The sequence below is a fragment of the Balaenoptera ricei genome, chromosome 16 (assembly GCF_028023285.1).
Source record: "Balaenoptera ricei isolate mBalRic1 chromosome 16, mBalRic1.hap2, whole genome shotgun sequence".
NCBI lineage: Eukaryota > Metazoa > Chordata > Mammalia > Artiodactyla > Balaenopteridae > Balaenoptera > Balaenoptera ricei.
The window spans coordinates 38,885,268-38,909,554 of record NC_082654.1 but is presented as its reverse complement, the minus strand read 5'-3'; the positions used below and the strand labels follow the sequence as shown (position 1 = coordinate 38,909,554).

General features: G+C 32.9%; 1 protein-coding gene across 1 annotated transcript in view; it reads left to right on the top strand.

The window, feature by feature from the left end:
- The window catches only part of PTEN (phosphatase and tensin homolog), a gene marked incomplete at its 5' end in the record, with an annotated part of 87,513 nt that overhangs the window by 3,486 nt on the left and 59,740 nt on the right, over positions 1 to 24,287 (top strand). Inside the window, one exon of the mRNA XM_059899618.1 lies at positions 22,368 to 22,452. Coding sequence (XP_059755601.1) covers positions 22,368 to 22,452 — 85 coding nt within the window. The remainder of the gene's footprint in view (positions 1 to 22,367; positions 22,453 to 24,287) is intronic.

Sequence of the window (24,287 nt, the reverse complement as noted above, 5' to 3'; positions counted from 1 at the left end):
GGGGTTTTATCCTTAATGTTAGTCTGGAAAGTAGTATTAAACATGAGACTATAAAAAATTCATTGTCTTTAGATTTCATGGAAACTTTAGGCTTCTATTGTATTTTAATTGATAAGTTTGCGTCTTCATAGGGAATACTTTTTAATTCGTAGAGAGTACAGGGACTATTGAAGTTAGCTGTATTATCTTTTAAGATTAGTGATTACTGAAATGACTGTATTGTGAGGTTTTTTTAAAAAAAGATTCTACTCACGATTTTTATTTTACACTGTTTTGTATCTGTTAAGTTGTATTTCTTTCCTGTGCAACATAATTGGGCCACCTAATTGCTATACAATAATTTATAAACTTCATTTTCATAAAGCGTATTAAAGAATAAAGCGCATCTGAGAGGAATTTACAGTTTATGTAACTCTTAATATAAGGAAAAAGGAATTTTATTGCTGTTCATTGTAAAAGTTTGCACAGTAGTACAGTCATCAGTGCAGATTTAACATTGCTTATGATACACTAAATAAATACTAAGTAAATATAAAGTGTGGTGAGGTATAACCACCTTAATTTTAAATAGTTTTAGAAAGATAGTAGAGAAAGGTGCATTTGTGTGTATTACCTTTCAGAATTTTATTTTAACAATATTCAGGGTAGCTGGTGATATTTTAATTCTTGTGTGGAACAGTATAGTATCTGCTTTTTCCCATTAACCACACACACAATAATATAAAACTCTTAATGTTACAAAATTTCTTACTTTTGGAAGTCTTTAGTACCGATTTTCAAAGGTCCTCATTTTGAGATTTGCCCCATTTGCTATTTGTTCATTTGATGATAGCTTAATACTTTTTAATAATTCCTAAGCAACTTAAGAAGTAATCACTTCAGTGACTTTTTAATGTAGGAGTATTTATTATGGGAAAATCACTTCACAAAGTTTCTACGTTAAATCACTCTCACTAAACATTTTATTTTTAAATTTTTCCCTTAGCATTTTTAGTAAGACAGCAGTGTAGGAAATGTTTTTATATTAATATTGTATGTGAAATTTGAGTTTGTGAAAAGAAATTTAGAAGTTTGCATGCATATGACAGTTTTTCACTTACTTGAAATGTTAGGCCTTGGCTGTACTATAAGAATTTAGCTTCCAGAAACATACGTTATTAATGATGGTGTAAGAAATTTATTTGGTGTGTTTTTTTTCCTGTAGCCACTATTAGTTCTGAAGTTTTATTTCTATTTCATAGAACCGTCACTCTTACCTTTTCTCCTGTCTCTTTTTTTGTTAGATAAAATTGATTTTAAGTAAAATCAGTATTCTTTTGTGGTATGAATTCATTAAGAAAAGGTGTTAGGATTTGTTCTAAGGATAGTGACTTAAGACATTTGTATCAGCTTGTGAGATTGAGGTCAGAAATGATTTCAGTAAATATTCAGTTTTATGATATTAAATATTCTGTTTTACAGTTGCTTTCTATGTGGTAGCTTTGAGGTTAACACAGTTGCTATCAGAAATACCAATAATGTTAGACTGAACAACCCTAAGTTGTTAAGGATTTGCTGAGCAAACTGATGTCCTTAATTCCTTTATTTAGGCCATATTAGTGCCACATGCATTCTTTGCTAGGTGGTCAAAAGTGTTTTGGTCTGTGATTCTCTAAGTATTGAATATATATATGCATTTACTAATGTAAAGTACTTTCGTTTGTCAGGAAAGGTGAAATTAGTATATTGGATTTGACTATTCACATATCCCCAAATTTTTGGAATTTTTTCATGGGTTACAGAAAAGCTATTGGCAATTTGGTTCTTTTAAAATAATTTGCACTGGCATTAAAAAAGGCTGTTAGAAAAATATTAGTATAAGAAGAATAAACATAATTTAAGGGTGAATTAATTTTGTATGGAAAGTCTTAATTTAGTTCAGTATAGTTAAGGCAAAGTCACTTCATTTGCAACAGTTTGCATTAAGAGATGAGTGGGCATCTTCAGGGTATTAGGTATACACTTGTTGGTAGTGTTGAGAATATTGAGAGATTTGGATACTGTGGTGCACCTTACAGCAAAAGAATATTCTTAACCTGTATATAGTGTGGAAAAAAAGACTGTTTATGTATTATATTTTATGTGGTTATACACTTAATTATTATCAGTAGTCATCACTTCAGATATGGACAGTGAATCTAACTTATAAGGGTTTGAATACTCTGTGTATATATGTAAATAAAGGCAGAATGAGGAAACTCTAGTAATATTTCTAAAAACTGAACTTTCTTCTCTTTAGAGATCACCTTGTGGATGTGGTTTTATAATTTTTAAATAAGGTTAAATCTATTTTAAATTACATTAAAATATTGAGTATTAGTTTTATCTACACACTGTTTGTACATTGTTTCATTTTAGATTTTAGGGTGGCAGTGTAGGCTCTGGAACCAACACTGCCTGTGTTGGAATCCTGACTCTGCCACTTAGTAGCTGGATGGCTTTGTGTAGGTTACTTTTCTCAATCTGTTTTATCTGTAAAATGAGGATGATGGTACCAACCCACATAAAGTTTATTTTGAAGAATAAATGAGATAATGTAAGTAATTCACTTAGCATAGCACCTACCACATTGTAAATACTTAAATGGTAACAGCTGCTCTTAAAAATTATAATTTCAGATTATCCATGTATGAGAAATTGTTTGTCTTTTCATTTATGGGAGGAGCAGTGATTTTAACTGAATTTCCTCAGTTTTGGATATGTTAGCATGTTAATTGGTTCAGGCTATGACTATTTTTTAAAATAGGGGTATTCCTTTAGGAGTTGTGAGTGTAACATGTCTGTGATTTTGCTGTTTCATTGCAAATAATTTGAAGCTCTGCTCCCTCATACTATGGAGCAAAGAAGAGTTAATCATACTAATTGAAGAGTATTTGCTTTAAAATACTAAGGTATGATGAAAACTTTCTCTGTTATGGCTTAATGCAGTAGAAGTTTTAAAATAAAAATTTGCTATAATATTAAATTTTCTTTAGTGTTAAAGATAGGTCAGCTAAAATATCATGTAGTTTTATTCACAGAGTAATCGCCATCTCAAAACTTTCAATATATGATATAACAGTTATATAAACTGTCTATCAGTAAAGGTATCTTAGCATTTCTTTTTAAGTTCAGATTTTTGGAGGAGTCATGCAACTTTGAATGCCAAGTTACATTTATTACAGTAACATTTACACTTAATATAATTTGGCAGTGCATTAATATAGGAATTTTATTTAGGTTAAACCTTTGTATTGTTGTTTCCCATTTTTGCTTTTGATCAAGATTCTCATTGTAGGCCCTAGAAATGGGAAGAAGAGCTAAAGGATTTCTTTCTTCATTTATTCTTACCAGGTATGGGGAAGGATGGGATAAGCTTGAGACCTGCCTATTAAAGGCCATTACTTGTACATAGGGATCAATCTTTTTTCTCCTTTCCCTGTGCTGGTCTCCCAGCTGTGTCACAGTACTCTCAGTAGTGAAGCACTTGATTTCCAGTGAGTTTTTTTGTACATATTTGTTTTGTATTGCAGAATGAATTGTGCTGTCTAATTTTGTATGCAGTTATCTGATTATATGATTTTTATGTGTTTTGTTATGTGTTGGATAAACTAGCTGTATTTTTGGTCCAAGTCTAGGTTGTAGAATTGAACTGTTCATTTTGACAACTTTTAGGAAAATTTAGTTATCTAAAATTCCCTCTCTTTCTCTCTAATGCTTCATGCTCCTGTATTTTGTTTTATATTACTACCCAAAACTTAGTTGATTTAGTGTTATTAAAACACTTCTGAATAGTTTTCAATTTTATTTATTTTGATTTTTGTAGGTTCTCAGGCTAAATATAATAAGGTTCTATCTTCTTTAGTAGTAATTGCAGGGATTGCATTCTGCTAATTTTATATGTTTAATATTTCTGATCTTTTAAGGAGGATGTAATTATTTAAGGTATTATGAAATGGGTTGTGATCTGATTATTTAAGTCATATGTATTCCTAAAGTGATTTATAAATATAGCATACATGTTCAGAGTTGCAAACAACTTGTTTTAAAATGTGTGCAATTTTTTTTTCCATTTAAAATTCTTTTGCTCTCATGAATTTAGTGAGACTCTTCTTTTTGAGTGTTGTAGTTACTCGGAATTTACTGGAGATTAAATAAATAGAATTGAAATCTTTTCTCTACTTTTAAAATGAAGTTTGGGTACCTGTTTGGATATGAAACAGTGTTATTCCTTTTTTGGGGGATGGGGGATGGACAGTGCTGGATATTCTCTGTTTGCCCATCAAGATGCATTTTCCGCCTTTCTCCACCCTTCTTTGAGGCCTGGTAGACTGACATCCTTAGATGGCTCATTCAGGCTCCCTTATCCTCTGGCTTCCATTTGGATTCAGCCCCCAGGAGGCTCTAGCAGAATATTGGAGGGAAGAGGGCGAGTTGGCAGGGGGTGCTGTTGGGCACTAAGACTATAGCTCCTTTATGATGGCTCCTCTTCTATGGCTCTTTATTTCGATAATGGCTGCCTTCCATTGTCCCTTTAGGCCTAGGGGTGAAAATGGTTTACAAGGCTTACCACCATTGCTAAATTCTGTGATGCTTCAGTATTCCTTATTGGTTACCTTGCCTTTAAGCAGTCCTTGCATTAAACTCTCTTCAAATCAAAAAAAAAAAAAAAAAGTTTGGGGAATGTTACCAAGCTTGATATTTAGGTGTAATGTATTTATTAATTACTCTGAGTCTATCAGAGTTAAAGTGGAATGCCTGGACTTTTTTTTCTTTCGTAATGTGAAAACAGTACTTTGCCAGGCTTAACTTAGCCTTGTAAAATTTATTTAACATTTTAACTTACTCGTTTATGAAATATGAAAGATGAAAAAGTGAGGACTTAAGTCAGAAGGTTTTTTTTCAATTAATAGAATGAGCTAGCATATACCCTAACAGTGTCTTATATTTGTTTAGTATTTTTTCACTAACAAAGCCTTTTCTTAATCATTAGCTCATTTGATTTTGCAAAGAAAAAAGGAGCAAACTAAGAGATGGTACAAGCATTACTTTCCTCATTTTTTGTGGTATAGGAATCGTAGTTCCAAAAAAAAAAAAAAAAAATCAGTAACTTGTTAAAGGCTACCTGAAGATTGAGTCCAAAGAAAGATGCAGGGTTTTTAGGTACCTCGTGCAGTATTTTTCCCATTATGTTACATCGGTGGTTCTCAAACTTTAGATGGCATTCGAATAACTTGCAGGGCTTAAGTCATAGATTACTTGCCCCACCTCCAGAGTTTCTGATTCATTAGGTCTGCGTTGGGGCCTGAAAATTTGTTGTTTTTTTTAAAATTAATTAATTTTTGGCTGCGCTGGGTCTTCGTTGCTGTGCGTGGGTTTTCTCTAGTTGCAGCGAGCGGGGGCTACTCTTTCGTTGCGGTGCGCAGGCTTCTCACTGCGGTGGCTTCTCTTGTTGCGGAGCACGGGCTCTAGGCGCACGGGCTTCCGTAGTTGTGGCACGCAGCCTCAGTAGTTGTGACTCGTGGGCTCTAGAGCGCAGCTCAGTAGTTGTGGCACACAGGCTTAGTTGCTCCGTGGCACGTGGGATCTTCCTGGACCAGGGCTCGAACCCGTGTCCCCTGCATTGGCAGGCGGATTCTTAACCACTGCGCCACCAGGGAAGCCCCAGAATTTGTATTCCTAACAAGTTCCCAGGTGGTGCTGATGATGGTAGTCTGGGGATCACACTTTGTGAATCACTGTGTTATATTATCTCCTGTCAAGCAAATCCTTAATGTCTTATCTCTTTTAGTTTAATAGAATTTACACATACATTATATCATTTGATTTGTAAACCCTAAGTAGCTCAGCATGGCAAATGTTACCCTGATTTGTGTGGACGAGGCAATGAGTTTAGAAAAGCAGCATAGTGTAATGGAAGGAGCATAGATTTGGGAGTCAGCTAGACCTAAAGTGTAGCTTAAATCCTTGCTCAGCTACTTATCAGTTATGTAATAAAAGATAAACTCCTTAACCTTAGTGAACCTTAGTTTTCACATCTCTAACATGGTCAAAACCCTTAACTTGTAGGGTGCTTTTTTAGGTTTGTTAGAAGGATATATTTTCAGAATATTGTTTGCCAACTGGGGGTGATCTCCTTCCGCCTTGTCTGGGTATTTGGCAATGTCTGGAGACATTTTTGGTGGTCACAGCCCCGGGGGCGGGGGGGGCGGGGTCAAAGGGCGGAAGCTGTTGGCATTTGTCTCAGAGTAGAGGCCGGGAATGCTGCTCAACGTCCTGCAGTGCACAGAGCAGCCTCATCCACAGCAAATAATTGCCTGGCCCAGACTGCCAACACTGCCGAGGCTGAGAAACTCTGGTTTAGAGGTGTAAGTGTCTGGTATGTAATAAGTATAATATTTGATAAGTCAGTACCTTTGTCCTTAGGTTGTGGTATTTAAGGTGAAATTGCTAATAAATGATAGAGCTAGGCTTTTAACATCGACTTTTTCTGACTGCTGCTAGGCCAGTATTCTTTATAATAACTTTTTCCACAAAACATATCCCTGGTAACAAAAAAGGGTTTATTTGAAGAAGGCTCATGTGTGACTGACTGATTGTGAAGGTGTTGCTTTGAACTTCTGTCAGAAAAGGCTGAAGATGTTTTCAATAAACGTGTAAGTAAGTATATTGCAGTATATGAGGTATTCAGAAGGGTGTTACATAGAACTCTAACAGGATGGAGATGCTTTATTAAAGCATTTTTCTTTTCATTTTTATATTGCCATTAGTTTTAAAAGTAATTCTTAGCTTGCTTCCTTTAGTTATGTAATTAAGAGGTACTTTGCTCACAGGATACTTGTTTTGTGCTGTTTAATTCATTCTTTAATCTTCTGCTTTTTTTTTCTAAAGCTGTTTTTGTTACAGTCAGATGTGGTGAAGTTAAATCTGCTTATGTAAAATGGCAAATTTCTGACAAGTTATAAGAACTTCTCATATCTTTCCAGATGAAGTAGGGCCAACTGTAAGGTTCTCTGATGCATGTGTTACATTCTTTTCTAGACCCTAAATTTGCTATGTCAGCCTGTTGAATTAAAGTGCTTTATTTATCTACATTAAAAACTTGCGTTAGTGTGTGAGATTTTTAGAAAAAAATTGGGATGGAGTTTTAGACTAGTCCAGAGATGAGAAGATGCCAAGGGGGTAGCTTAGTGGATTCTGAATTTTGTTTTGTTTTTAGGGCAGACAAACATAATTACGAAAATGTTCTAGGAATTGATTGTTTGCTATGATTTTTTTCTGTTCACTTGATATTACAATTTACTTTGCTTCTCAACTTTGCACAGGCAGATTAAAATGTCAAGGCCTATTTTAAAAATCCTTATGAAATTTAAGTTTTGACTGTTATGATTCTTTGTGAAATTACGGGAGATAGAGATACTAATATTTTAAAACCAGGACTGCTAATCATGTGATAGCTTCACATTTATTAAGAAAAACAAGTAGCATTTATTATTGTAATTTAATTGAATAAATATGGTATTTATTTCAGTATATGAATAAAACACTCCAATTGCTTTACTGTACTTAAGAATATTTCTTTTATAAAAATTAAAAATTTTTAAAAATTACTCATTGTCCTACTTCTCTGAAACTTCATATATCCATGTTAGCTTCTACTTTTTGTTCATATGCATTTATTTTAAAATATAATTCATCATAGTGAACTTAAAGGTGTGTGTGTGTTTTCACAATTTCCAAAGCACCTCATAATTACCTTAATTATTTTAAATGGCAAAGTCATCAGAAATATTTGTTTCTCTGTAGTTATACATTAAACATCTATCCAATATTTGGCCAATTTTTTTTTTTCTGCCCTTTTCAGATTTTCTTTAGTGTGGATTTAAGCTGACCTGAATATTAGAAAAGGTTTTCATGATTTTGATTGACAAAATCAGTCTGTTACAGAAAAAAATAGCTGAAGTTTGAAGTCTAGAAGCTTTTTTTTTTCCTTATTTACTTACAGGACAGTTATTGCATATTTAAAATTTTAAGCATATTTTAATTATGTAAAAGTGAGGCGAAATAAAATGTATCTAAACACTTTTGATCTGTCAAATTTTCTTTTGCTATTGTAGGAATAGTAATTCTATTGTGTTGAAATTAAAGTGGATATAGAAGTAATTTGAATAAACTGTCACATCACTTTATACTAAAGTTGTTATAACCCTGTTGCTGTCCTCTCTTTAATCAGAAAGGGTATGACTTGTCATGATGTTACTGTTCCTTAGAGCATATTTTGAATGATACAGTTTATATTTGCTTAGTTGCCTTGGTGATAGTAATTGGTGATAGTGATTGATGCAGGTTTGATGTGCATTTGCATTTATAATCAATATTAATTTTTGTGGTAAAAAATTGCATTTGTTAGTCTATATCAAATTTTAAGTGTCAGTTACTACAACATGGAAATAATTTTAACCTTATTAGCTAAATGGTAATTCTCAATGAACTTATTCATGTAGTTAGAAAAAAAAATATTGCGGAAGAAACGAACTTTTCTCTTTTTTAAACACAGTTACTTGTTAGAGTAACATTTTTCCAAATGAGATAAAATTGTTTCAATTCTTAAACATAAGGAAATTTTAATCTAGGTGTGGTGTACCTTCTTGGGTGTTCATGAAAACATAATGAAGGCAAAATGTTTTGTTTGTAAGTAAATATATGTATTTTTTTTAAAACTCAAGAAGAAATCTAATATATGAATAGTTTTCATGGACTAGTGGTAGGAAATCTAAATAAAATAAATAACTTAGTATACTGAAAGTATACAATTTTTCATATCTAGGTTCTGTCCAGTGTGATCAAGTTTATATCTAATACTGTGAAATACACTAAGGTACTGGTTATTAAGGCTAGTTGGATTCTTTTTGATAATGAAAAGGTCACACAGATTGTGATTTTTGTATAGTGTCCAAAAAGTAAGGTTTGCCATCTGTTACACAAATATAGGAAAAAGTTAAGATAATCTAGTGATATAAGTGGTTTTGACACTTCTCTTTTTGGAATCATCTATTAATTACAATTTTTAAAAACTAATAGCAAATTTTAAGCTTTTGCAAAAATAAAACTTAATGGTTATGCCAGTGTTGATACTTTTCTACTAAAATACAAAGATAGCAGTTGGGAACTAAAGATTATGTAATGAAAGTCTGGCTTTTAGTCATTTACTTTTAGAAGATTGTTTGGATATTTAAGTGGAAACATCATGTTTTAACTTGAGGTATTAAGTTATACAAGATTTTGATACTGTAGTTATACAAGATTTTTAAACTGTAGTTTTCCTAAGAGTTGATATATAGGAATTCATTATTACAGAACTTAATCAGGGACCTGATTGAATAAGTATTCCTTAAAGATTTGCTTAAATATGTTTCAAGTTCTCTTCTTTCTTCTCCCATAACTCACTTCTTGTCTGTATGCTAGTAAATGAGTTTCCCCTAAAATTTTGCTATTGCATTTTGAACCACTTCAGTAGTTGTTTCTATAACTTAATTTCTTTTCACCCCCAAGAATTTAATCTTGCCGAGTTGCATAGAAGTCTTTAAAATTGCATATGGGGCTTAATAGGATCTGATTAATTTTAATCTACTTTGTTTTATTTATTATGTTGACATTGTTTTTTATTGAGAAGTTTGTTATCATGCCAGGTGATTAATATGATCAGATATAATATTTCAGTTTAGATACCATTTTGAATTTATGTCTTCAAATTCAACTTTGTGTCCGGGGTTTCTATTTTCTGTGTAAGAAACGTCTTGCCAATTTCAAATTAATGTCTGATGAAAGTAGATTGTTTTACTATCATCAGTTTATAGATTTTGTTCATTCCTGAATTGTAGGCCATGAACAGAATGATGCCTTTGTGTATCTTTTTGGATAGATAGTGTGTACATAAATTATATCTCTTACATGAAGTGTGGTGCATGTGTAGGTGAGATTTTTTTTATCCAAATACTAAAAGCGTAAAAGTCTTCACCTGTTCTGTTTACTTAATAGTATTTAAACGGTGTGAGGTGTTAAGAGCTCCTTTCCCCTCTTTTCATTTCTGTCCCTCCTAACTTGGTATTTTTGTTTTTCTGTATGTTAAACGTTATGTTTTTAAAAGTTTATTTACTGGTTGAAAAAGTTAGTAACCTTAAGTTAGTTTTTTCTTTAATGTTTCAGTCTAATTAGTTTCCAAGATTTTTACTGTGTTCTCCTTTGAATACGAAGATTCCACAGCTAACCATGATCAGTAATTGTGTCTTCTCCCCCATTTGCAATATTGGATTCATACTAATAATGGTATCCCTTGAGGAACATGCTGTCTAAAATTGTGTTATCAGTTCAAAGCAAGCAATGTACCTTATTCTCATAGCTGTTAGTATATTCTAAAATTGCATATTATTAAATCTTAAGATGAATTTTGACTAGTATTTTAGTATATGTAATTTCAGATTTTTTGGATAATATACTTATTCAAGCAGTTATAAATTGATATAATGATTAAATACCATCAGTGGGAATATGAATCATATTATACAGTAGTATTAGAACAGGCACTTATCATAAAATCAGTAATATGATTCTTACCAATAGAGTAATGAATGCCAGTATGTGTGACTTCATATTTTAAAATCTGTATGAATTTCTAGTTTATATTGTTCTTATCCAGATTAAAATACTGCACTTAGGCAAAACTTTTTGCTAATTGGGGAAAAAAGTAAGTCATTTCCAGATGATTTTCTGACTTAAGATATGGAATAAAGAGATTTGATTTTATAATATTAAAGTAAAAAAAGATATGGAATAAAGAGATTTGATTTTATAATATTAAAGTCAAATATAAAATGAAACAGTACACACTTGTTTGGAGCTTTTCTCCTTTAAAATGTTTCAAATTAACAGGACTTTCTTTGAAAAGTAAATTTGATTGTTAGAAGTAAATTTAAAAATCTTGCAGTTTTGGCTTAATTAATAGGAAAAAGAAAATCCACTTGGAGACACATTTGTATTAGAACTTTGTTTTTTTAGTACCTTGTGTGTGTGTGGTAGTTTTTGAATGTTAGGAAATTTGTTCATGATTGTATCTAAAAGATCAATTCATTTACAAATCTTGGAATCTTTTTGTTCCTTCCAGAATGCAGTTTGCTAATAATTGAGTGAATTGGCACTAAACGTTACTAGGCCTTTGTTGTCAAACTACTGACAAATCCCTTGGCATCTTGTACCTTTAACTCTTTGAATGTCTTTTTTCTGTAAAAGTTAATGGCCTTTTATTTTTTTGCATAGCTATAGAGTAGCCAAAACTAATGTTTTAGGTAGTCACTTCTATTAAATGATAAAAGAATGGCTTTTATAATAGAATGATATTACAGAAGTAATTTATAAATCTAACATTGAATATGAATATTAGAGCATAAAAGACACCCTCTTATGTACTTCAGAGTAATGATGGATTGATATAATTTTAACTTTTACAGTCTTTAATATGCTTTATTAAGATTTTATGGTAGAAAATTAATTAGAATTAACATTTGGCTTGGTTCGAGTATATAATGTGGATAAGTATATCTAGTGCATGTTGTTGAACTGATAATCTTTTTGAAAGTTATGTGTTACAGCCATAATTTGTTCGATTTGTCATTGGTAGTCAATCTTAGATGTTTTTTAGTGGGAGCAGCACTGTAGGGGGGTGTGTGTGTGTATTTTAACAGCAGCAGAGTTCCGAAACAGGAAATCAGTCTTATCGTATTCATCCAGAGACCTAGGAAGAAGGTAATTGTTTGGTATACTCGTTAAAACCAGTTAGTTGGGCAACTTAAATTTTTAGAGGTTCACAGATGTAGGCTTGAACAGTTGTGGATATATTATTTCATAATTAACAACTACTCCAGAGAAAAATTGATTCAGTTAGTTGAGGGGACTAATAATCCCTCAGCTAATACACTAAAAAATTGTACTTTGGATTTTAGACTATTGCTTGCATTATCAGTGACTTGATATTTTTCCATGGTTCTAATTTGATTAAATTTAAATAAATTTCAGTGCCTTGATTATTCCTTTAAAAAGATTTTTTTTTGACTCAGTGGAATCAATATATCTAGCTTGAAATGTTTTCAAAATGATTCTTAAATTTGAACAATTTAATAGAAAAAAATTACTTCTGTTTCAGATATTTGTCACTGGAACTTATCTTTCCCTGTTTGTTAATGTACATATGAACATAAGTAGATCCTTGTAATCAGTGTTTTCATACTGTTCTGTGTTCTCTTTTATCACAAACTTTTATCTGTCAATGGGTACTTATTTTAAAAGCTATATAGGTAATATTTCATCAGGCTAAATATCATGGTTTGCTGAAACAGCACTAATGTAGATATCTTTGTATAGTTTACTTTTTTTTCCTTGGTTTGTTTTTTTAGATTATATTGTTAGAGTGGGATTGTTGGAATAAAAGATACAGCAGTTTCATGGCTCTGTAGGTTGCAGATTTCTTTTTTTTTTTTTTTAAGATGCTCATTCCTTTATTTATTTATTTAATTTATTTTTTTGGCTGCATTGGGTCTTCGTTGCTGCACGCAGGCTTTCTCTAGTTGCAGCGAGTGGGGGCTACTCTTCGTTGCGGTGCGTGGGCTTCTCATTGAGGTGGCTTCTTGTTGCGGAACACGGGCTCTAGGCACGTGGGCTTCAGTAGTTGTGGCACACGGGCTCAGTAGTTGTGGCTCGCGGGCTCTAGGTCGCAGGCTCAGTAGTTGTGGCGCACGGGCTTAGTTGCTCTGCGGCATGTGGGGTCTTCCCGGATCAGGGCTGGAACCCGTGTCCCCTGCACTGGCAGGCGGATTCTTAACCACTGCGCCACCAGGGAAGTAACATGATTGCAGATTTCTTGCCAAACGAACCAGTTTATAGTATTGCTTCTAAGTGGAAGAATTACTAGCAATTCTTGATATTACCTTTGAAGAATGTAATTTTTCATTTAGAAAGTGAGATATAAACTTGTGTAAACTTTTCAGTCAAGAAGAGTTGGTATAATATAAAAACATCAAAGAAAGTTGTGAGGTTCAAATTGCTTGGAGAAGTAGAAAACTTTAGTAGAGTTCCTCAGTTATTTGGCAGTCAGTTTTCCTTTCTGGTTTGGCACTGCTAGCAGATAATTAAAAAGTGTTAAAAGGAACCTAAAATTTATGCTAAAGTGAATTTAAGTTAATATATTGGAATTCCTTTTATAATTTGTTTATGAAAACTGTCTTGAGTTGCCTTGTAATGAGACATTTAAACTAAAAAATAACAGGACATTTCTAACTTATGCAACCTCAAATAATAACAACCCCTTATTTACAATTGTAGACCCCTTTGCAGTTTTACAGATTTAAAGATATTTCCGATATCGCATTTAATCTTTGAAACAACCGGTGAAGAAGTTACAGCAAGTGTTATTATTTTACAGAAAAACAAAAATATTTGAGGCTCAGAGATTAACTTAATCTGAAGCCTAAGCTTTTAAGTTGCAAAGCTAAGAATGGAATTCTGGTTTTCTATATTAAATGACAGTATGCATTAAGTACTTAGAACAGGACCTGTCATCTAGTAAATATTTCAGAGTTCCTGTGTCCTGTGTTGTTCCTGGACATTTCTTCTGTATTCTTAAAATTCCCATCTTTTTGAGCATTCTTTCTCTTAATATTTCTGTAGTTCATGCTTTTGTATCTATGTACCCTTTTCACTTTAGAAAATAAAATTTTAGGCTGCATTAATTTGGTCTGTACAGGGATGATTATATGATGTATATTAGGGCAGATGTTCTTAAATACTGAACAGTTAACACTTTATCAACTGGGGAATTCAAGGAACTCCTATTTCTGCTTTCCTCCCAATAGAATCATCAGAAACCAGATCCAAACATTTAACACACTTATTAGGGAAAAATAAAATCTAGTTAAGAAATATAAAATCTTTTATTAAATGAGAAAGTCATAGAAGTCTATGAGCACGGGTGGTATTTAAAACATAATTTGATTATAAAAGTTGATAACGTGGATTAACTGTGACATACTTGGAAAGTCTTTGTTAAATTTAAACCTGTTAAAATTTGTTGAAAGAAATGTAAAGCTGATGTAGCTAATGAATCAGTGGCTGAATTTCTTTTCCTCTCACCTGAGCCTTAAGTGTCTGTGAGTTGAAAGCACTGACAGAAATCAAGGAAAAAGCTCCAGAAATTCCTCAAAAATGAAATTAAATTGTGACCTCCTGGTATTTGCTAACGTGCTTTTGATTCTTGTTGTCTTCTCTTGTTAGTCTGACTTTATTCCTTTACTCCTGCTGCCAGTTTAGCTCAGTGTTCCTCTTGTGAGCCAGACAACTTGAGATTTGCTTTTGAAACTTTTTGATCACTACCTCTCTAAAATCTGTATGTCACTTTTTATTTGACCTGTCGTGTTCCACGTATGCTATAGCTTCACATTGTATGACTTTCAGTTAACTAGAATTCTAAAAATAGCTTTTATGTGGTCTGTGGAAATAATTTTCCTTAAAATAATTATGGCAGGAAAAATAAGTTATTGGTTTGTATACGAGCACTGCACTTCAGTTTATAAGTTAAGGGATAAGTATATCTATATACTATACAGAGTACTACAGAGAAACTTTTCAGAACTGCTTTACTGTTAGTAATTATATTTATTTTTAATTAATTAATTAATTTTTGGCTGTGTTGGGTCTTTGTTGCTGTGCGTGGGCTTTCTCTAGTTGTGGTGAGTGGGCTTCTCATTGTCGTGGCTTCTCTTGTTGCGGAGCACGGGCTCTAGGCGCGCAGGCTTCAGTAGTTGTGGCACGTGGGCTCAGTAGTTGTGGCTTGTGGGCTCTAGAGCTCAGGCTCAGTAGTTGTGACGCACGGGCTTAGTTGCGCCGCGGCATGTGGGATCTGCCCGGGCCAGGGCTCGAACCCGTGTCCCTTGCATTGGCAGGCAGATTCTTAACCACTGCGCCATCAGGGAAGCCCCCAGTAATTATCATATTTAAAATAAGATTCAGTCTGTGTCAGGAACACATTATAAAATAAAGCTTAAGGAGCTATTTTTTCCCTCCCTTGTCATTTTAATAAAATGTGCAATAGAATGGAAAGTAGTAAAACAAAGTATCTTAGGGAGCTATTTTTGGTTGTTATCCTCTATTTGAAAATTCAAGGTAAATTTATAGTTTAAACCCCATTAATTTAGGCTCAAATAAATTTCTGAGGTAAGGTAGACTCATGAGATCTCAAGTCACAAGTTTTTTGAAAGATGTTTTGTTAATTAGAGGTAACTTGGAACATGTTTTTAGTGTTTTATGTTATGCTTGGATGCTTAGAACAGCCAATAAAAAATTATTTAACTCATACTAGCCACATTATTTTATAATAGGTCATTTATATTATGGGTTGAGTCAACTTCTGTGCACAGATTTTAAAACTTAACTATTATTTATTCATTATTTTCTTTGGGACAGTGTTCTGTGGTGTGAGAAGGGATTGTTGTAGCGCTTGAGTCAAACATGATATACTGTATATAATTATCAGAACTCATAAACCAGTCACTTAAGATCTGTGTATTTAATTGTATGTAAATTATACCTCAATTAAAGGAAAACAAAACACATTTTAACATGTTTACTTGAAGGAGGGGGAGTGGGGAAAGACTGTCCAGTGTATATCAGATCTCCTGTAGCTATGGTGGCATCCGACCTAGGCAAGATAGTACCATGTATGCATTTCTTACTCTCTCCTTATTGCATGTGCAGGAGCCACTGTTGTGGGGAAAGAGGCTTTTTTTTCCTTTTGGAGTTATATTTTACATATGTTCTTAAGTTAAATAGAAAGGCAAATTGATATAGTAAAGATTTTAAAGAGTTAAAGATTCTGTTGGGTTTTGATGTTCTTTAGAAGGGTTAGGTTATTCAACAAGTCATTGTCATTGAAAACCAACCAAATAGCGGTGGGCTCTTAAGATCTAGGGTTATACCATTTGTTCAGTTCATAGACATCACTGTGTTCTAGGCATTGTTCATATATTAAATCATTTAATCTTTATAACAACCCTATATGATAGGTACTTTTATTAGCCCACTCTACTTATTATTCAAAATAATATCCAGTAAGTGCAAGTTAAGTCTATTCTGTATTAGAAGTTATATATATATATATGTGTGTGTATATATATATATATCTATATATGTGTGTATATATATATATATATTTCTCCCCCCCCCCCCCCCCAGTTATTCCTATTTGGTTTAAATTGTCTAAAAAAGTATGTCATAAAATTTTTAATGGGAAGCAAAAAAGTCATACGTTAGAAAGGTTTTATTTATTGACATAATTCTTGGCATGAGAAATGTTTACCTCAAAATTGAGCATTCATAAGTTGCTGACATCAGTTTTGGAAATACCGGTAGATTTTTGTATTGTCTTTTAGAAGTTTTTTAGTTTTAATATGTGATTAGTAAATTACTTTCATTTGAATCTGCTTCCTTTGAAAATTTTATATTTTTATTATTGATTTGGAAGTATAGAAAATCTTAATCTTTCGAGGCAGAATGGTACAAAAAGCTTGGGCTTTAGAGTTACATACATAATGGGTTTGAATTGTAACTAACTACTTGCTGGCTTTGGGACCAATCTTTTTGACCCTCAATTTCATCATCTGTGAAGGGGTAATGTTACTTCATAGGATTGTTAGGATTAAATGAGAATGTATTTGGTGTACTGTCTGGGACGTGTTCTCTGTTTTTCTAATTTACTTATTTATTTATTTACTTATTTATTTATTTTTAAAAGAAATTCACGTTCTTTTATTTATTTATATATTTATTTATGACTGTGTTGAGTCTTCGTTTCTGTGCGAGGGCTTTCTCTAGTTGCGGCAAGTGGGGACCACTCTTCATCGCGGTGCGCGGGCCTCTCACCATCGCGGCCTCTCTTGTTGTGGAGCACAGGCTCCAGACGCGCAGGCTCAGTAATTGTGGCTCACGGGCCCAGTTGCTCCGCGGCACGTGGGATCTTCCCAGACCAGGGCTTGAACCCGTGTCCCCTGCATTGGCAGGCAGATTCTCAACCACTGCGCCACCAGGGAAGCCCTGTTTTTCTAATTTATGATGGATGCCAAAGTGTTGGGTAAAATCTCAAACTGTATGAATAAGGAAGTTGGGAGTCTGACGAAAAATGAAACCTTAAGAAGGCTAAATTCCTAGATTCTGTTTAAAGGAAAGATTGGATTGTTGCTCTGCAAGAAACTCGCATGTTGATCCTGGCCTTTGACTCCTTATCTGTCTGATTGAATTGAACTTCCTGTCACAGCATCCTTAAAACCAGACCTAATCTTCTGTCAGTCCTGCCACCTTCTCCATAAAGATTTGTGTGTGAGCTATACTGGACTGCTCGCTTTTTCTGAATATTTTATGTATTTCCATGTATCTGCTCTACCCTCTGAAATGTTGTAATTGTTCTTATTTCTTCTTCTGTTTACTGGTGTATGACCTATTTCTTAAGGATTATCTAACATACTACCTACTTTGTGAAGCTGTATCTCTGCCTCTACAGAATTAATCCCTCTTTCTCTAGCTCTTAAAATATCTTGATCTTATGTATATATAATGGGGCCTTTGGCATAGTTGTATGTCTGTGTGTCTGTCTTCCCTGATAGAATAGGAACTCCTAGAGTGCTGTAATCTTTGCTTACTTAGTCTTACGTTCTCAGTGCCCCTTGCACAATGTTCAATGTGTTTTTGAATGTTCAAAATGTGTTTGGACATTATTATTAGTTGCTGACATCAGTTTTGGAATTCTGTAAATTCAGTCGGCCTCCTCCTAATTAAGTAAATAAAGGAGGGGGCTGACTGAATTTACTTTAATGAGTATATAACATCCCCAGTTATGTGTAGTTACTGATAAGTAGTTTTCTTAAGTAAGTTAACCAAGCCCTTTGCAACCTTATTTACTTTATTAGTTAGTATTCATAGTACAAGGATAAATTTGAGTTTAGTCCTTGTTAAAATGACTGCATTTCAAGGGGCTTTATATTTCTATGCTTTTCTTTCTTTCTTTCTTTCTTTTTTAATTTATTGAAGTATAGTTGGTTTATAGCGTTTCAGGAGTACAGCAGAGTGATTTGGTTTTATATATATATGATTATAAGAATATATATATTCTTTTCCATTATAGGTTATTCAAGGTATTGAATATGATTCCCTGTGCTGTGCAGTAGGTCCTTGTTGTTTATCTATTTTATATATAGTAGTGTGTATCTGTTAATCCCAAATTCCTAATTTATCCCTCCCCCCACTTCTTTGCTTTTCTATAAGGCTAGAATCTTACTAGCATTCTCACAGAAATTAATGGTTAGGTAAGTTAGTAGTAATAAAATTTTTTTTACATAAAAAATTTTCTGTTGCATTGCTCAGAAAAACTTGGCATTATTTCAATTTATATTTTTTACTAAAATGTATTTATAATTTTTTAGGTAGGAATTCCAGATATGTGGTAGCTGCCACTGCTTTGGGTTCCCTACTGCTGCCTCATTTTTTTCTGACTGTTATTTCCCATTTTCTTATGTTTCTACTCTATAAGACAGAGTTAAAAAGTAAAGATGATTCATTTTCAGGAATTGTACTGCTTTAGGCTTGATTTGAGCCTCTGTTCCGGTTTTTGTGTGTGTGTGTGTGTGTGAGTGGATACAATATGCTAAAACATTTTGATAATTGAATAAGAGCTACATTTTTAAGTGGCGCTACTTTCTTATGTGAGAATAATAGATGACAGCTAATATTCATGATGTTAAAAATGTTAATCCTAACGGTTTTCTTTGGGAGTCTTTATAGTAGAAGAACCCTTTGAGGTTGAGGGTGAATTTATGTATTCTTAAAGTGACAAAAATTGTTCCTGGCCCATAGTAAAAGCTATTTAAGTCTTAGATACTTTTATTATTATACTTTTTTTTTTAAAGAAATTCAGCATTTAAAAAAACTACATACAAAGCTGATTGTTAAGTCATATAGGGCAAGACAATATTTTGTCAAGACACTTAGTAAATAGATTTGGAGGTAATTATAAAGCAAACAATTTTTAAAACCCGTTATAGAAATAGTACAGGTGCATCATACCAAAAATAGAGAACACAAAACAAGCAAAAATGAGAAAAAATATATACTCCTACCATCTAGAGATTATTACTTTTAGTACTTTAGTTTGTAATCTTTTTGTCTACATATTTTAATTTAATTAAGTATACAGGTATACTGTATATGTTTTCTTTTATCAAAATGGTGTCACACTGTACCTTCTCTCTTGAAACCTTTTTTTCAGTCAATAATGTCTACTATTCCATTTCTGTAAATTTTCATCTCAGCCAATCCTCGGATCATATTAAAATTTCTAAAAATGTCCTTAATGGCTGGTTTGTCTAAAACAGTAACCAGAACAGGATTGTACCAGTGAACCTGACTGTTAGAACCCTTATGTCTTTCTAAATCAAGGATAGCTACCCATCCCTCCCCTCCTCACCTTTTACAATGATATTTGACTTTTTAAAAAGATAATTTGAAAGAGACTGCATCATGTCCTGCAGACCTTTTGAATTTGTCCAGTTTATGCTCATAATGTCATTTAGCTTGTTCTATCTCATATAGTGTCTGTAAGTTAAAATTTATATCTCTAAGTGCTTGGTGGATTCGCAGGTTGAAGATGATTTGGCTATCATAGATGATGCTGTGTTCTTCATATTGCAGCACATCAAAAGTTATGTGATCTCTACTTAACTTTCTTGGTAATGCTGAGATTGACCACTGAAATTGGGTGATGACAGTCTTTTCTGCCCATTATTAAGTTATATTTGTCTTCTTACATTAGAAGATACTTTGTGTGGTGTTACTTTGGCTCTGTACGAAAGTTCAGGTCCTCATTATCCACTCACCTATTGGTTTAGCACCATTTGTTGATCCTTGCCTAAATCAATACTTTTATTAGGGCTTGCAAAGTTTGATTTTTCTAATTCTGTCTTTTTATGTTTATTAACTGGTGTTTTCTGTTGCGTTTGCTTTATGAAATGGAGTTATTTGCTTGCCCTGAAATAGAGTTCCTACAGGAAAAGTAGGATAAATCCTTAATCTCCCCCTTCACCAATTTCAAAGTAAAGAACTATTCCAATAGCCACTTTTATCAAAAGTTATAAATGAAAATAATTTTTTGTTTAGTTGCTCTAACTTTTTCTGTTTTGAGTATCTTTATAGACTCACGGATTTTCATTTTATTCAGGATTCTTTAATTTACTACCATTTAAATTTTTTCTTTGATACTCAGTTTGTCACACATTTAGCCATTGTGATATCCTTCATGCTAGCTTCTATGTCTGTTTGATATAGACCACTAATCTCTGTATGCCTTCCTGCTTTTTGGCACAGAAAGATATCCCAGGCTTACCTTGTACCTTCCCTGCCCCAGATCTGACATCAACCAGTTTTCCAAGGAGTTGGTACCTTTTCGTGTATTATGATATTAGGGATGAAATCGGGTTCTAGAAGTGTTTACTACTGCTAAGGTGACATACTTTTAGGCCATTTTTTTGAAAAGACCTAAACGATATAGAGTTCTACAAACATGAGTTCACATTAATATTTTCAGTTATTACTTGAGTTCTTGATTTTATAATGGTATCTCTTTTCTCTTACAGTAACAATCATGAATCTTCAAGTCATTAACATAACTTCATTGTTTTTTTCCTATAATATAAGGAAAAAATTTGAAGATATCAATACTGATATTATTAGAAATAAACTATTGGAAGAAGTTTAAAATTTCTTTGTAGCTCTCTTCCTTCTTAGAATACTTCCTGCCCAGAAGTACAGTAAAATTAGTGTCCAAATAACCCTTGAAATAAATCCTTTCTCCTGGTTACCAATTTGATATTTAATCAGATTTATTTGTTTCAATGTGTGCTTCCCTCTTTCCCCTCCCCTTCTCTATGAAGCAGCCATTTTTGTTAGTTTCTCAGTTATCAGTGTGTGTGTGTGTGTGTGTGTGTTGGAGGGTTCAAATTCAAACAAAAATATGTGTAAATAATTATTTCTTTTATAAAATATTCCTTTTATACAAAAGGTAACATACTATATACTCTGTTATGCACATTTTTTTCTTAAAATATTCTGTAGATCTGTCCAAGCAGTACTAGTAATCATAAAGGTAGAACATATAATAATATAATCTTTTCTTAAATTATAATGATATATCAAAATGAAAGCTTTTAGTAATTTAATAGTTATTTTTAGATTGAAAATAATACTGAAATAAGCTCAGTAGTGTGAATGCAGCAGAAATAAAGAAAAAAGATCTTTAAAAGGGCACTGGATTTGGTGAATTTTGAATTGTATTTGGAAGATGAATGGGTCCAAATAGGTGGGCATAGAGCTTTAGAGATGGTCTTGAGTGGCTTAAGGCAGATTAGCTTGGCTGGTTTCTGTGTCAGAAAATCATGAGATTAGAGAGGATTGATAGAGCTCAAGAAATGAGAGCTAGTATGATGGACAAAATGCATAGAAATGTAGATTATTGGTGTTTTTTTATGGTTAATCTGATACAAATTTTTGAGGTAGAAGTTTGTTTTATGCAACTGTAGTATATAACATAAGTTAATAGAATGGGCATGCTAAATATTGATTACCTTGTTTGGAAATGAGAATAAGTTTCTACCTCAGTTCAACATTATCAAGTCATAAATACCAAGGGCTAGAAGAGATCATAGTGGTCTTCTCAGCCTATTGTGTAGAATAGGAAAGGTTGAGTTGTCCAATTTATACAACTGTTTAGAGGCATAGCCAGTTCTTAAATCTGGCTTTCTAACTCTTAATTGTATCTACTTTTCTCTATACTGTAGTACCTTTTACAACCATGAAAAATGAGAAGTTGTACAGCTGTTTTTTGTTTTGTTTTTATTTTGAGTTGGGTTTTGTCCCGATACTTTAGGACTGTAAATATGGAAGTTATCTTTTACCTTAGGTGCATTCTAAATGTACTGAGTAGAAGGATTTAAAAATTGTTTTGTCGTATAATTGTTTTGAGGATCTTTTTTGGGGTCAATGTATTTGCCTGTATTTCTTAATTACACATGGTGGCTTATAAGTAAATACATTTGACAATCTTTTATTAGCATAGCTTGTAGTGGGGAAAGCTTCTTTTTATAATCAGCTAATGTTTTAAAACATGTACATGTAGTTTGCATTGTTGTGTATTTCAATCAGCTAATGTTTTAAAATGTGTACATGTAATTTACATTGTTGCATATTTCCTTAACTTAAGTACTCAGATATTTATCCAAACATTATTGCTATGGGGTTTCCTGCAGAAAGACTTGAAGGCGTATACAGGAACAATATTGATGATGTAGTAAGGTAAGAACTCTTTAATTTTCTGTTTCAAATATTGATGTATATTCGTGTTGTATTTTCATTTAGAAAAGATTTCTAAACCACAGAAAAAGATGTACCTTGTGATGTAAACTTTATTTTTATTATGTTGGTGACCTATAACTGCTTTTTTCTTGCTTCACGTACCTACTCGGCCTCAATGCGATAAAACTCATTTGATAAGAACTGACCTTTTACATAATCAGGTGTATGTGATATGATTTCATGGACTCCATAAAATGCCCCTCACCAGTTTAATGTCTGGATTCCATTACAGTATGATTTTTGTCTTTTATTTCACAATTGGGTATTATCCTTAAAATCTTGAGTGGATTTATTCACTTAAATTTATTTATGCTAAGGTGTAGGTACCTGGTACCATGTAATTTTACATAGAGCAGTTTATAATGGGGCATAAGTGTACCAAGGAATTGAAGAAGTATTTGGTACAGGGGATCTAGAAAGGAGTTGCTGGGCATACCAAAGCCTAAGTGTTTGCTTTACAATTTTGCATAATTTTCTAAGTGTAATTATCATTCAGTTCTGAACAGTAGTTCTCAAGGCTCATTTAAATAATTTTAAATACATTTATGACCTAAGAGTACATAATATATTTTATGAGAGAAGGAATTTTTGTCTGCTGTGTAAATAGTCAATATGTTTTCTAATTTCAGAGCAAAAAATATGTGTATAAATAAATTAACTGTAAAATGTCAGTAGGAACTTTAATTGGCTTTTAAAAGTTAAAATTTTGGATTATTCCCTGTACTCTCAGAAGTATCTTTTTTGGAGACTTTCAATTTAAATATTTGGTGGTTATGAGAATTAAATGTTATAATGCGCAGGAAAACACTTTGTAAAGCTTTTTGCAGATGTAGAATCCTTTTTAAATAGTTGTCTTAGTATATAAGACTATCTGTACTCTTACATGAGCTAACCATAGTTGTTTTACTAAGTGGTTAATTTTTAGCAAGTTGCTTTGAGCCAGAGTATATTTACATTTTTGCAGTATTGAGTTGTATCCAATTGGATTTTTGTAATGTTGTGTTCAGAATTAAATTTCAGTATCTACAAAAAACTCCCAGAGTTCTTTGTAGTTTCTGTTACGGTTATAGATGGTACATGAGGCTGTCAGAGGAACTATTTAAGAACTTGAAAATAGGAAATGAATTTGCCTTCTCATAGTCGGGCAGGACACAGTGGAAGAATGTTTAATATCGCAGATCCATGGGAGCAACAGCTTGATATGGCTTAGTCAGTGATAATACCCATCTACAGAAAATGCAGTGAATGATAGAAAAAAGAAAAAGAGAAGTAAAGTTTGACTCAAGAGATGGGGAATCTGGGAAATGAGCAGTGCAGTCATCAAACGTGTTTGCTGCTATGGTGCAGGAATGTTTATCAGGCCTCTTTATGGCCTAGATGAAACATCTCTGAAGTCTGTCTACTTCACATTACTATAATTCTGTATTCAACCAAGTCAGATTAATACTTAATACTGAAAAAGAGTATGAGTACTCTGAGCAGAGGACACGTTTTCTGATCTCTGTAAGGATATCCTTGTGATACATTAATCTGGTGTGCTAATTTTTACATTGTTCTCTTCTGAATGTGAATTAGTCTCTTTTGACTGAATTTACTGAGACTGATTGATCATGTTTCAGGTTACTGATAAAGTCCAGTTTCTGGTTCTATACATATGATTATCGGATCTTAGGTTGTAATAACGTCATCAAGCAACTACTGTGCTGGGAAGTATTTTGATCTGTCATCTGACTTCATAACCTCTGCCTTTATGCCTCTGAATTAAGATTCACACA